The sequence below is a fragment of the Pristis pectinata genome, chromosome 32 (genome assembly GCF_009764475.1).
Source record: "Pristis pectinata isolate sPriPec2 chromosome 32, sPriPec2.1.pri, whole genome shotgun sequence".
Taxonomy (NCBI): Eukaryota; Metazoa; Chordata; class Chondrichthyes; order Rhinopristiformes; family Pristidae; genus Pristis; species Pristis pectinata.
Window position 1 is genome coordinate 5,210,619 of NC_067436.1, and position 14,754 is coordinate 5,225,372.

At 37.9% G+C, this 14,754-nt stretch overlaps 1 protein-coding gene across 1 annotated transcript in view; it reads right to left on the reverse strand.

Moving 5' to 3' along the window:
• Positions 1 to 6,375: 6,375 nt before the first annotated feature.
• The window catches only part of LOC127585331 (deoxyuridine 5'-triphosphate nucleotidohydrolase-like), a 33,399-nt gene continuing 25,020 nt past the window's right edge, over positions 6,376 to 14,754 (reverse strand). The window contains exons 5-7 of the mRNA XM_052042713.1: positions 8,305 to 8,379; positions 6,780 to 6,850; positions 6,376 to 6,700 (exon numbers count right to left, since the gene is read on the reverse strand). Coding sequence (XP_051898673.1) covers positions 6,644 to 6,700; positions 6,780 to 6,850; positions 8,305 to 8,379 — 203 coding nt within the window. The 3' untranslated portion in view covers positions 6,376 to 6,643. The remainder of the gene's footprint in view (positions 6,701 to 6,779; positions 6,851 to 8,304; positions 8,380 to 14,754) is intronic.

The following is a 14,754-nucleotide window of genomic DNA, read 5'->3' on the forward strand; positions in this document are numbered from 1 at the left end:
TCCATGAAGCTCTCCACCACTTTGTACTTTATGGCCACTTCTCTATGACTACTGCAATTAGCCTCTTACTCTACAGTCTATCAAATGTGGTCATTGGGATGGCAAAAGGTGGAGCAGATGGACCTGAGTCTTTGTTTCCCAACGACTGAGTCTGTGAGTTAGCTGTGATTCAGAAATCAACTGAGACAAAATTAGAGTATAATGTTGTTCGGGATGTATTTAGTATAAACTTAATTAAAACAGAACTAAATCAATATTCAGTTTCTGGGCTGCTTTTCCAAATGTTTTCTTCTTGTTCAGAATGCTTTGTGCCAACCATTTTGGCATTCCCTTTTTTTGGAACATCTTAATTAATGAGACAATGGATCATTTTATGGTAACTTTTTTCCACAGGAAGAATAACATAGGGTTGTCATTCTAGTCAGATTATCACGGAAAGATGAGTGCACTCACCAAGTTGTGCTCTCACATTTACATTTCAGGATAGCATTGCCTGCAGGTGTCACCATGGAGACAGTAAAGAACTGAAACTTTACAGTGAAGACATCAGAAACAGACACATAAAATTGGCCAGTAAATGCAAGGCAGTCGCCCTGGGCAGACTGTAGTATTTTCCAATGAGAATTAGACTGGGGGTGGGGTGGTGGGAAGAGTGGGGTTGGGAATGGGAACCAGGGCCAGTTTACTAAGCATCACCTCTAGCAGCACTGCCTCTCCTGACATCAAAAAAAAACAGAGCATCAGTGCTGCACTACTTCATCACTTGGCCAGACTTGGTTTCCTGCTTCCCTAATTATTTTGCCAGCAATTACCCAAACAACCTTTGAAAAGCTGTGTATTTAAAAAAAATATTAGAGATCTTAGTAATAAAAGCTACCAATACATTCATCACCATGGGGAACTACTTAAAAGCATCTGCAACCTTTTAATTTAATCTAGCACTCTCAGTATATAACTGAATACACTGCAATTTCGTGCCAAGCTCAAAAGATTCCGGGAACTTGCCCATATTAGGTAAGTGAAGCTAACCACACAAAATCAAACAGGTGCTAATAAAGCTTCACTCAATTAATGCCCAATTGGGAAACGTACTGAAGTCACTCTGCTGCAGCCAGGATAAACAATGCCAAGTTTCATAATGAGGCAGAGGAAACTCCATTTGATCTTAAGATGTCTTTCCTATCCACAATTTCTGCTCAAGTTTTGAGAGGATCATTCCTAAGATTATAAAATACCTGACGAAAGGTCAATTCAGAATGCACTTTTCTGCCCTCTGAACTTTCATTCTCAGGTATGCTGTACTATACCTAGTTGATGAGTTTTTAGACACTTTTCTGCCAGGTACAATATGTAACTTTCAGTGCATTTGTTTAGTACTTGGGTACTAAATTAGTACTTAAGTATTGCTAATTATTGAGTACTCAAATTCACCCCTATTCTGAGCGTCTTCATTTTGCATTAATCAGAAACTTCTCATCATTGTACCTGTGGACTGTTCAGAGCTTTCTGCTGCCAAATGTTTGCTCTTGCCTTGAAGACGCCAACATCTTTACCTTGATATCCTAGAAATGCTTTCTGTGCCCAACTCCTGAGCTTATGACCTGACTAAGCTCAGAGAAGACGTGGCTAGGTAGTGATGTTTATGTTGGCTGTTCATTGCCTCGATGCTTGTTGTTCAAGGCAAACCAAGTGACTCCAGCTCAGAGGGGACTAATGCCCAAGACAGTGCTAGATTGACTTGAGCCTGCTGTAGGTCCTCAGACCTCGAAACCATAAGATGGTAAAAGGAAATGGGAAAACGAGACTGGCAGAAAAAAGCTGCCGAGGACCAGATCAACAATCCAGACTCATCCATCCCACTCTGAAATATATTTTCTAACAACTTTCAGCATTCTTTGCCAAATATTTTGATCAGTGCCAAATTTTACTATTTATACTGTCTAATATAATTCCTGTCTGGTAAAGCTGTATACTTTGATTATTTGTGCTGCTTTGCTAGTGGATATCTGAATATATCCAGCTGCAAAATTGCATATTGTACCTGCCAGAAAAGTGCCTAAAACTCATCAAATGTCACATTCTGACTCCCTTCAATCCAGATTATTCACAAGTGTGTGTGTGTTTTTTTAGCCTAATTAATTCAGCGTTTCCACTTTCTGTCTACAGGCATTTTCACTGAGCAGCTGCTCACCATGTCTGTTCACACAGCTGCACCTTCATGCCCACACTTCTCTTGAGGGACACTATCTACCTAGTGACAGACAGAACAAGGTGGGTTTGAATACTCAAAATAGTTATCAGCACTCAAGCACTAATTTAGCACTCAAGCACTCTAAAACTGTACAATTACACTTAATTTGATAAAAGTGAATGTAATCAGGAAGGTTTCAGATTGTCGAGCAATCTTCCATAGGCTAGAATGACTGGCAATAGGCAGGTCTTTAATCACAAGCATCACACTGCATCAAATTCCAAGGCATTTTATACCCAGCGATCAGGGTATGGGGGAGGCAGGCAAATGAGTTTGTTACTGCATTAAAACAGACTTTGTAATTATTAATAAGGATTAATATCAATGGCACCACAGAAAGGAGCAAAGCAAAAATGACATCAGAAAACACCAGAAATGGTGGCAGGTCTGTCTCAGCATCATTTGCCTGCACTATCCCCTTCTCTCTTAATTCCCTTAACATCCACATCGCTAACGAACTGTTCTGAATGAACCCAACAACTGAGCTTTCATAACCCACCAAGTTGCAAGGAGGAAGTGCAGGAGCCTGAAGATCCACACTCAACGATTTAGGAACAGCATCTTCCTCTCCTCCATCAGATTTCTGAATGGTCCATGAACACTACCTCGTTATTCCTTTCCTTTGCATTATTTATTTATTTTGTAATTTATAGTAATTTTATCTTTGCACTGTACTGCTGCCACAAAACAACAAATTTCATGTCATTTAAGTCGGTGATAATAAACATTTTGATTCAAAGTGATGATGTTTCCTCATCTCAACTCTAAATCGCAACTCCTTATTCTAATCCCTGCTTCTAGTTTCCTCATCCAGTGGGAGCATTCCCAGCATCAGTAATAAGTTTCAGTGAATCACATCTCATTCTTCTAAACCTCAGAGAATATAGGTCTAGCCCACTCAATCTCTTTTCATATCTGCCATGCCAGGAATCAGGATCTTCGTTGCACTTCCTTCAAGGCAAGAATATGCCTTTTTAAGTAAGGAGACCAAAACTATAGTGAAAACTCCAGATACAATTTCTCCATGATCCTATACGACTCCATCTTTATTCTTGGATTCAAATCCTCTTGTAATAAAAAAACATATCATTTGCCCTCCTAATTCCCTCTTGTACCTCCATCTTAGTTGTTTTGTCATATTCCACATTATATATTCTTTGCCACATTCTTGTCCACTCAGTTAATTCGCCCATATTCCCTTGAAGGCACTTTAAATCCCCTCCCCATTCACAATCCCAGCTAGTTTTAGCATCAACAAACTTGTAAATATTTAATTTGGTCCCTTCAGGCAAACTGTTAATGTAGCCTGTGAACCACCCAATTAGCCCTATAGTACCCACAGATCACAGCTTGTCAACCTGAAAAATTTGCTTATTCCTCATTCTTTGTGTTAAACACTTCTCATGTGCCCCATTAACCAACTTCCTGAGAGCTACCTCATCAAAAGCCTTCTAAAAATCTAAATTCAGAATCTCCACATTATCTGTTCTTCTGGTCTGATCCTCTAAGAACTCCAGTAGTTTAGTTGAGCATGATTTTCCTATCATAGATCAATGATGGAATCATTTCTTGTCATTACATCAAGAATTGCAGAATGCCAAACACTGTTAGCTACACATAGTTCTGAAAAGACATGGCCCCCAATTTAGCAGATATCCTTCAATGCAATGCTGAATCTTGGAACGTGGAAGGTCAAGTTATGGCATGTGAGCAAGGCCATCCATGCAATATGGACCTAGTCAATGCAAGTTTACTAAAACAGGAGATAGTGTCATACTTTGCTCACACACTTAACCCGGCTTTTCATGATAGCATTAAAGCTGCCAGTAGGAAATCATTTGGTCATTGCTTGCAACAGACTTTTATCATATTTTGATCATATTCCTTTACTGCAAATGTTTTAAAATAGAAACATACCAGAACAGTAGCTTATCCACTATTGCAGCACATGGTGTTGTGTGTGGGAGATTTGTTTGCAGACTTATAAGAGCTGGGCTGTGACATTACCTGACAGGAATTTAGAATACCAAGAACACTGCAACTAACAGATGAAAATTTTCAGTTGAATTGTCAGTATTAGTCCCTGAAATGGGCCACAACAGGATTAGACAAGCTAATTCCTCTGTATCAATGATGCAACCAATTACTAGTACTCTACTTTCTAAATATCTTATACTGACAGTAGAGTCCAATAACTTGACAGAATTCGAGCCTGCAGTTGAAGTCTTTGTGGAGGCATACAGCACTTGCTGGCATAGTCAGTGGGGAAAGTTCTGCTTACTTCAGCCTTGGATCCTAGACACAAACATCTTAAGTTGCTTGATCCCTTGATGAGGATGTAACCCTGGCTGGCCAATGTTAAAATTTGTATCGGTGCAAACTTTCAGAGCGAGTGCAATCAGGTTAGTGAAAGTCATCACAATAGCAAAGAAAAAAAAACACAAAAATGGCCTCAATTTGTGTAGCTGTTTCTAAGAAACAGGTCACATTAGGAACACAGCTTTCTGGAACCCTGCACTTCTCCTGTTGGATTTTGTTCGGTGGAAGACAAACAAACCTTTATTGTCAATTTGCAAAATGGCATCATGTTTCCATATTGGTTCCAGCAGAAACTCTTCTCTCCGGGGCTTATGGCAAACAGACTTCATCAAATCATGTAGATATGCTTTATTTATTCTTAAAATAAGCACAAGAAACAAAGTTTAACTTCATCAGAAACTCTTTGGTATGGCTCCAGTTGAAAATATTTGGAAATGGTCTGAATGTTGATTCCCACCCCCATCTACTTTTAAACCAACTTGGATACAGCTGGTCACTATTTGGATTCTGAATCAGACTTGCAGAAATATTATGTTAATATCACCCCAGATTGGGGCTGAGTACATTTTTACCACAGTGCAAGCACTGTAGTAATCAATGAACTATTCTGTAATACAGATGGGATCTTACATCCACCATATAAAACACTCAGATGGATTCAAATTTGAAAGGATCAGCAGAAAAGGAAAAGCTGGAAGATTGCACATGTGATATGGTTGACATACTTATGAAAACTAAGACTCCGATTCACTGACATTAGTATTATGGTGCATGAGGCGGCAGGGGGTGAGTTGCCAATAATTGATTTGAAATTCTGGCCATTTTTGCAGAAACCAAAGCAGAGTTCCTTGCTTACAGGTAAACACTGAACACTACAGTTGCTGCTTCAGTGCTCCATAAATTGTCCATGCAACTCCAACTCATCTCTCCTACTGGGGCAAAGTCAGAATCACTTACTGGTTAGCACTCGACGTGAATGTCTGATCCTTGCATACAAGGGTCATCACCTCCTCTCAGAGACCCCACCATCACAGAAATCAGTCTTCAGCCAACTCAATTCACTCCATATGAGATTAAGCTAGTCAACTTAGACATCACTATTAACTTGGGGATAAAATCCTGCAACACTTTATCTGATAGCACTGTAGGAATACTTTCATTACATATATTGTAGCAGTTCAAGAGGCTTGGTGCCACATTTCAAGGCCAATTAGTGTTGAGACTAGGCCTGGATTCAGAGGAGTTTTGAAGAATGAGGGGTGATCCCATTGAAACTTACAAAATTGTTATGTGTCTGACAGGCTGGATCAGAGAATGTTTCCCCTGGCTGAGGAATCTAGAACCAAGTCAGTCTCAGAATGAGAGGCAAGCCACATAGGACTGAGATGAAGGGAAATTTCTTCACACAGGGAGCGATGAAACTTTGGAATTCTCCAATCCAAAGAAACATGGAGGCTCAGTCATCGAGTTCATATGAAAGTTTGATAAGTTTCTGGATAAAGGAAATCAAGGAATATGAGAACAGTACAAGAAAGTGGCACCATGGTAGATCAGCATGGTTGTGATGAATGGAAGAACAAACTCAAAAGGGCCAATTGGCCTACGCCTGCTCCCATTTGTTTTGCCCAAATGAACTTGAAAATGGCAGTGAACATTCTATTTCCAGAAAGTATGGATTGTTTCTAATGGAAAAGTAGCAAGTAGAATTTCATGCTTTACCACCATAAATTTTTTTTTCACCAAGGTAAATATGAAAATATTTCCTTTTATAGATTGGCAAAGACACGAGCTTTAACAAAATCCAGTCCATAAAAAAAAAAGTCAACTTTTATTACCAAAATAACCAAATGAATTACATCCCGTTCTTCTAGCAGTAGCTTACATACAGTCACCATAGAGACCTCTATTTCATAACCAGCCTCAAACATACATGAAGTCTTTTTTGCTTTGACATTCTGACAAAATGCAAAACAAATGGACCATAGATCACAACTTTTCATGAAGAATCTACAGCTTGAAACATCTCTGAAGAGAATTAGGCAATGTCTGACATGTTTTGGCAGAACATCACGTTCAGTTTGTACCAGAGGACCCAAAGCCACCTGCACCTCGTTCAGTCTCATCCAGGCTCTGCAGAAGACAGTAGGATAAATAAAATGAAAAGCTTAACTAGAAAATAAAATCAAAATTGAATTTTAAAATTACTTACCTTTAACTCCTCCAGTTCTGGATAGCAGATGCGTTCGCATATCAATTGAGCTATTCGATCACCCTTTTTAACTACCAAAATAAAATGTTGAAAATTAAATGCTTTCTTTAAAATTATTTAGTACAAAGATATTTAGCTCTCCTGTATGTCCTTCCACTTAACATTCATTGGCTCATATCTGACTGAACAGTTTATAATATATTACAATTCTATCTGTAGCCTACAAATAAACTGATGCCAGTGTTCAAAAATCTTTCAAGCCATTTAAATTCTTAAGAATATTAACAGTTAATTCTTTTTGCAATGAAACCTAGAATTTTTGCCACAAGTTTAAAAAGATGACCCGCCACATTAAAACTTTTACGCAATCAAACTGAGCAGCAGACCAGTCACAAAAATATGTACAAAACATGCATACAAGGATTTTCTCCCCCTTTGGATTAAACCTCATTACTTAAATGCTAGAACTTGACAAAGGTCTCATCATTGTATAAAGAAAGTAAGGCATGGAATTATTTTCAATCTTAAGTATGGTAACCAAGATACCAAACAAATAATACAGCCTAATGTGACTAGTTTCTAGTAATCATCAAAGCAATTGGATAAATCTGCATTAGCTATCATTTGTTAAGACATTGAACATGAATCTCCTCCCCTGTTAAAATCTAGCAACTCATACTGTCATTGGTTTCAGATGCCAGGAGTTTCTTTGGTAGCAAGTGGCCATTTGTCATGTGTCAGCCTAGATCTCTTCAAATTTGGCAAGCAATTCAGCTATGAAGCAAAGCCCAATTCTCTTCTCATCCTCTGCCTAAAACACAGGCATTCTTACTACAGCTGTCGCAAGAGATTCCAACAATGATTCCCCCACTCCCCACCACCCCCACACAGGATGACTGTAGCCAATTCACAAAAAAGGTCTACAACTTAACTCCTGACAGAATCAAATTAGCTTGGTTCAAATGGACCCTCTTGCAAAATCATATTTTAAAGAATAAATTACAGGTAGAAATGGTCGTCACATTATCATTTAATACAAAGTGGTAGCGTAGCCTTCCACAATAAACACTAACTTAATTACATGACAAACCTTGACAAATGAAATTTTGCCCCCAAGTATTTTAAACACAGCTGCAATAACTAAACTGGATCACTGGATTCAAAATAGCCAAGATAGAAAGAACAAATTAGACCATGTGGCATACATATATATTTGGTGAGTTTTCAAAATTGTTCTCTGTATTTCAAAATTCACTGTGAAATACAGTTTGCGGCAAAAATGTGAACATCAAATGAGCGATTTTAAAGATTCTCTCAAATTTGAAATGTCTTCTATGGCCGAATTTGGTTGATTACTTCATGTTATAGTTAAATCCCACTCAAATGGTAGTTCCTATTTAGTAGCCACAGAGCATGTTGTTTATAACATTAAATAAAGATAAACAGAAAATTTTTAGTGAATGTTCTTTCATAAGTGGTAGCAACAGTGAGGTCAATGGAAATTTACTGTTGATCCATCCCTTACCTTCAAAACTTTTTTTTCCAAAATTGAACAGAACTACACCAACATTTCCTCTGTAATCCTCATCAATAACCCCAGCTAAGAAACAAAAAAAGGACTAATTATTTTGGAGGATTTTAAACACAAAACTCAAGTATAATATTATCTAGTCCCACAGAAAATGCAGGCACACTGATATCATTCACATCCATGCCAAACAATTCTTTACAATCAGTCTTCTGGAAACTTTTAATAATTGGCCGATGCTTTGGATAAACAAAGCTGATCAGGGATTTGTAAAGGATGAGTCATATTTATTTGTTCCTTTCAGAAGTAACCAAAGTGACACATAATTAAGTCTCTAATGGATTTCATATGGACTTCCAAATGGCATTTCATTGGTTTCACATGAGAAACTGAAAAATGGGAACATGTGGAACTGGATTTGCTACCTACTTGTGGTAGGAAATGGAGGTGAAATATTGGGATATGACTGGACCTCAGCATCACATTTATAAATAAAGCCATTTCTCGAAGTTTCTTGACAATGCTAAGCTAGGTGACACAGTAGCCAACGTAGAGGACAGAAGTTGCAAACAGACAATGAGCAGACAAGTGGAAGGACATCCATTTCAATATTTTATCAAAGCAAGAACCTCAGAATTGTGGATGAGCAGAGATTTATGGGCCCATATGTTAAAGATCTTAAAGAGAGAAAACAATTGAAAAGGCTCATAGAAATTCTGACCCTTAGTTAAGGGGCTAAATACAGAGAGTATTCACCACCCCCACCTTAAACAGCTGCTTTGCAGCGTTCTGTGAGCACCCTTGCAAAGGCTATATTTGCCTAGAAGAGGATTGCAACATACATTTATCAAGATATCAGGGCCGAGTTAATTATTTTAAAGGAAACAAAATAGGAAAGGAGTCACCTTCTGCATAAATCAGTAAGATGATGACTGATACACTTCAATGCCACTTCATCTTAACCCAATAGCTACTGAACCAAATCTTGGATATATTTTTACATCGCACAAAGTTCTACAGTAAAGAATTCCGAAGATTCACACAATGGCTGGATTTTCTTTTCATCTAGCCTTGAAAGCCCTTATGTATACTCCCCAGTTCTAGATCTGACAGGAAATGAAACCTCTCAGCATCTATATGTCAAGCACTTGTTCTTATGAGCATGTGAAAATAGGCCCCCTCTGCTGAATTCCTCAGGTTGCATAAGCTTTGAAAGGAAATTATGGGGCAAAGTACTTTAAGCTAATTGAAAGATTTCAGATTCCTTTCAGATATCCAACCTCTTTACAGTAGAGTTCAGCACAAGGTATAAGAGAGCACTTATATGGAGGTTTTCTGCTCAATCATCCTCACAGGCAGGTTCCAGACCCCTATCACCATCTGGTGTGAAAGAAAACCATTTTCCTCATCTTCCATCAACTCTTTTACCAACCACTTTAAATTCTGTGTTCCCTGATTTTTGACCCTTTACTAAGGGAGATAAATCTTTGAGGACACAAGAGACTGCAGATGCTGGAATCTGGAGCAACACAAGAGGCGCTGGAGGAACTCAGCAGGTCAGGTAGTACCTATGAAGGAAATGGACAGTTGACGTTTCAAGTTGAGCATCGACTCAATCCTCAATCTAAGCCCCTCAATTTTATACACATTAACTGCCCCACCTTAGCCATATCTGTTCCAAAAAATTATGGCTTTTATCCAATCTTTCCTCACCTGCAATTTTCCAGACCCAGCAAGAATCTTGAAAATATTCTCTTCACCCTCTCCTATGCAATCATATCTTTCTGGTAAAGTGACAACTACAAACTACACAGAAAAATCATTTTACTGATGTACCACACTTATTACACCAGAATTAAAACTATTACCCCCAATTAGGCTATTGTTTCTTTTTAAATTAATTATGGGGATGTGGTGACAAGGCTGGATTATTGCCTATAACTTTGTACCTCTTGGGAAGAAAGTGGTGGACTGTTTTAGCCTGTGTAGTGAAGGTGCAGGGAGTTTCAGGTTGCTAACTCAGAAACAATGAACAAATGGCAAGATAAACCCCTGTTCAAAGTGAAATTGGGAACGTCAGCGATATTTTAATGCAAAAGAGAAAAAGTAATTATAAAGTTGCTGTTGCTCCACTGTCTGGCTGAAAGTTAGAACAGATTCCACAGTAACCAATTTCCTTACAAATGCCAGTAGGAAACTCCTGTTGGAAGGATAAACATGGCTACATAGAGTGTTCAGAACCACAATGATTCTGAAGTTAATTATTCAGCCCACTGTCTTTGCCAGCTCCAAAACAGATAAACAATTAGTCTCTCTCCCCTCTTCTCCATAGTCCAGCAAGATATTTTCATTCTTTATTCAGTGCCCTTTTCGAAATTATCTTTTGAATAACTTTCAGCTGTGCTTTCAAACAATGGATTCCTGATCCTAACAGCTCAGTTCACTTTTAGTTCTGTTGTAAATTACCTAAATGTGTCTCCTAGTTACTGACCACTGTTGCTGAAAAAAATCTCTCCTTAAGTAATTTTCTAACAGTAATAATTCCAATCTTGAACATTCCTACTTCCTCTTGAAAACTTCATTTCTAGCATCTGCAGTGTCTTGCTTTTCAATTTTCTAGGCTCAAAGAAAAATACTCTACCTTGTATTTATAGGAATTTAAAAAAAATTCTAAGCCCTTGATATTCTTCCCAAAATGGACTACACAGCATTGAATGATTTAGCTGTGTAATTAAAGGTTTTAGCATTAGCACCCTTGTGTAGTAGCATCCTTTTAAATAAAGCTAGCACTTTTTTTGACAGCGGTAAAGTCATGCCCACAGCTTAAACGACTGCCATGTCTTCAATGTCTGACTTTTAAAAAACTGGTAAATATTAAAAATTACTACTAATTTTTTAAAAATGAACTCAAAAACAAATCTTTGAAACCTCTCTCCTGAACATTCCTCTCTACTGAAATAAATAATAACCGAATGCATCATGTCTAGCTTGGGTTCAACACCCAGATTTCCCAACATACCAGCTGGGAGACTGCAAGAAGTTGGTACTAACCACAGGATGGTGAGGATTCAGCAGAAAGTTTGGCACTTTTAGTATTCACCCAAGCAGCCCTTACAAATGATTTAGATTTATTAATCTAGGCCTCACCACAGAAGTACTGTTCACCATTGTTTAAAGGCAACTTGCATTTGACTAACTCTTGTTTCTAGTAGTAAGGAGCAGTATGAGATTAGAGCAATTGATATACATTTTCATAACGTTTTCAAAGTATAACATAATACACTTGAAAAGCAAAGTCAAATCAAAGGGATTGATAAACTAGTGCCAGCTTCTCCAGTGGACAGATGGAAAATAGTTATTTAATATTTCAACCATTCTCTATTCCCATAGTGTAGTGGTTAGCGTAACGCTATTACAGTGCCAGCGACCCCTAGTTCAATTCCGCCACTGTCTGTAAGGAGTTTGTACGTTCTCCCTGCATCTGCTTGGGTTTCCTCCGGGTGCCCCGGGTTCCCCCCACATTCTAAAGACGTACAGGTTAGGAACTGTGGGCATGCTATGTTGGCATCGGTAGAGCACTTGCAGGCTGCACCCCAGAACATTCTCAGTAACGCAAAAAGACACTGTTTCGATGTACATGTGACTAATAGTCTTTTTTAATCCCCAAAGTAGTCCATTATTTCTTTTAATCACAAATAGCAAAGTGAAAGATGAACTTTTGGATTCCTTTGCATTGCTATCAATCCTCTTTCTAATATTCCTGTCCCTTTTATTTGCCTGGGGAATGCCACAATAACTGTTAGATAATGTTTATGCCGCAGAATATTAATATCAGGGGATAATTCTTGGTATATTTCTCTAAACAAAAAGCTCAAAGTCGCATGAATGTGAAAACTACCAGATCAATGAATTTTGCAGGATTCAGTTTGTCTGCATCATTACCAGATTCTTCAGCATCTTTGAATTATCAAATGCAACAATATAAATCAGCATTGACTAGAAAGGAAACATACAAGAAAGTAAGAATGAAGTGTATTAGTCAGTATGCGACATTGGAAACTTGGATGACAGGAAAGCACACACTCAAAGTTACAGATTAAATATAATCAAAAGGAACACTTGGGCAGTCAAACAAGTATCTAATTGTTCTTTGTTCAAGTGTGACACTAACAAAGAACCACTCATGACATCTGGCAATATTACCCTGGGCCCAAAGCAGAAAATACCAGATTCTTCTGTTACAAAAATTTTACAATTATATTAATTAATTGATCTTTCTTATTTTTCTTTTAATGCCATCCATTGAAATGTACAGGTGGCACAGCAGTTAACATTGTTGCCTCCCAACTCCCAAAGTCCAGGGTTCAATCCTGATCTCAGTTGCTCTCTGTATGAAGTTAGCATGTGACCTCATGGGTTTCCTCCAGGTGTTCTGGTTTCCTCCCACATCCTAAAGACATACTGTCAGATTGATTAGTTATTGTACATTACCCCTTAGTCGTATGCAAATAGCAAAAGAACCAAATGGGAGTTTACATGCATGTGAGATGTAGCTGCAGGGAAATAAGGTGGATGGATTGTTCTGCTGGGAGTCAACTGGATTCAATTGACAAATGGTTTCCTTGTGTTGTAATAAGCAATTTCACATTAATACTTGAAAGCTTCACCCTCTCTAAAAGCCAGGACTTGAGACTACATTTTTCCCTTGAGGTATGAGCTACAATTATATTGTTCAACTTAACATCTCTTTCCAAATACACCAGTCACCCAGTGAGAAACACTTTTCTTTAGCCTCTAGGCCATTTTTTTTTCCTCATTTTGTCTCATTATTTGAAAGCTAGACCTTAAATTCCAAAATCATTAATGTAATAGATTTTGCTCATGATTAACAAGGGCCATGTATACGTGAAAATCACAACCCTCCTATTGAGTACCCTTTTTGTTGTTGCATTAATGTTCAATAAGTTTTTTAAAAAGTGATGGAGGCATGGCTAAAAGGGGAGCATGAAAGAGATGGTGTGGCAGGGCAAAAAAAAGGGAAAGGATGCATTCTTTAATGATAATTTACAAGATTTGAGGTCAGGTAAGTGCCTTTTTTTGTTAAATAGACTAGTTCTGCACACATAAGCAGTCTATCAACAAAACCGACGAGGCCGTCTGACAATGTTGTGGGCCGTCCCGCTGCCTGGGGAATTTGACTATTAATTTTTTTTTTAAAATCTTGTTTTCAGAGGTTTTGCAGCATGATTATCTTGCTGTCCATTATATTGCCACACACTTTAAATAAAAACACGTCGTATTTACTCACTTGCATTCAGTATGGAGCAAGAATATGAACAACAGCCTTTGTTTTGCAAAAGTTCAAGATACCAAAAAACAGTATTTTTAATTGTCAGATGAGAAGTAGAAATCAGATGAGTGTACTGCTTCAGAATAGGCATTACCTGAAAGCAATCTGACTTAGAGCCAAAAATAAAAGCCACATTTTAAAAACACACCAAGGCACAATTTGCAAAGGTTACTGAACCAGGTCTTAAAATAATTAAAACACAAGTCAAAAAATCTATCAAAATCTAAAAAGAAAATAAAATCTCACTATGGATGAATGGTTGAGGGTCTCTTACCAATTACGCACATTATGTTAAATTCACAGCAACAAATCCAGATGTTTTTGCTACACTTTCGAGGAAGTGGGTGCAAAGCATTTATTTTGTTAACGTACAGAGCCAAGGTATCATACCCAGGCAGAACACTTCCCAAATATTTAAACTTTTGGACATATACAACTCCTTGGCTGACAAGAAATGAAAAGACTCGCATGCAGTTGGCTTACACTAGGTTACCCCAGAGATTATTTAGTAAAGTGGCAAGATTGAATAAAACTATTACAAGATGAGAGGAAATGTTTTTTTTCCAGCAATAAAGAACTTACACAATCAAAAGGAAACTAACCCTGAGAAGTTCTCATTTGTAGGGGACCTCAAATGAAGCAACTTAAATGTTGATGATCAAGAAATGAAATGATAGTATCTGAAGGTGGTAACACACATCTTGTTTTTTTGTTTAAAAAAATTCAGAACTCAGCGAGCTAAGTTTTCACAGCCTAGCTATCTACCTGTGGCCCACAATGATCTTTTTCTGAAAATATTGAATTTAATTTGATAGGGTCCATCCCCAGAGCTACAAGAGCCACTGACATTTCATTACAGTCCTCCTCAAGAAACTTCAGTGAAATGCCAGTGATTACAATTTGCTGCAAATGTTCCAATAAACTCAGCACTTTTTTCTGCAGTGCAGTGCTGGTTCCACTTATGGAACTATTTCAACATAACTGGTATTTCAGTGCAGTATCAATGATAACAAAGAAAACCACTGACCATGACATTAACGTGCATTGAAGATATCTGCACATCTGATCAAACAATTAGCTCAATGTAAGCAACAAGC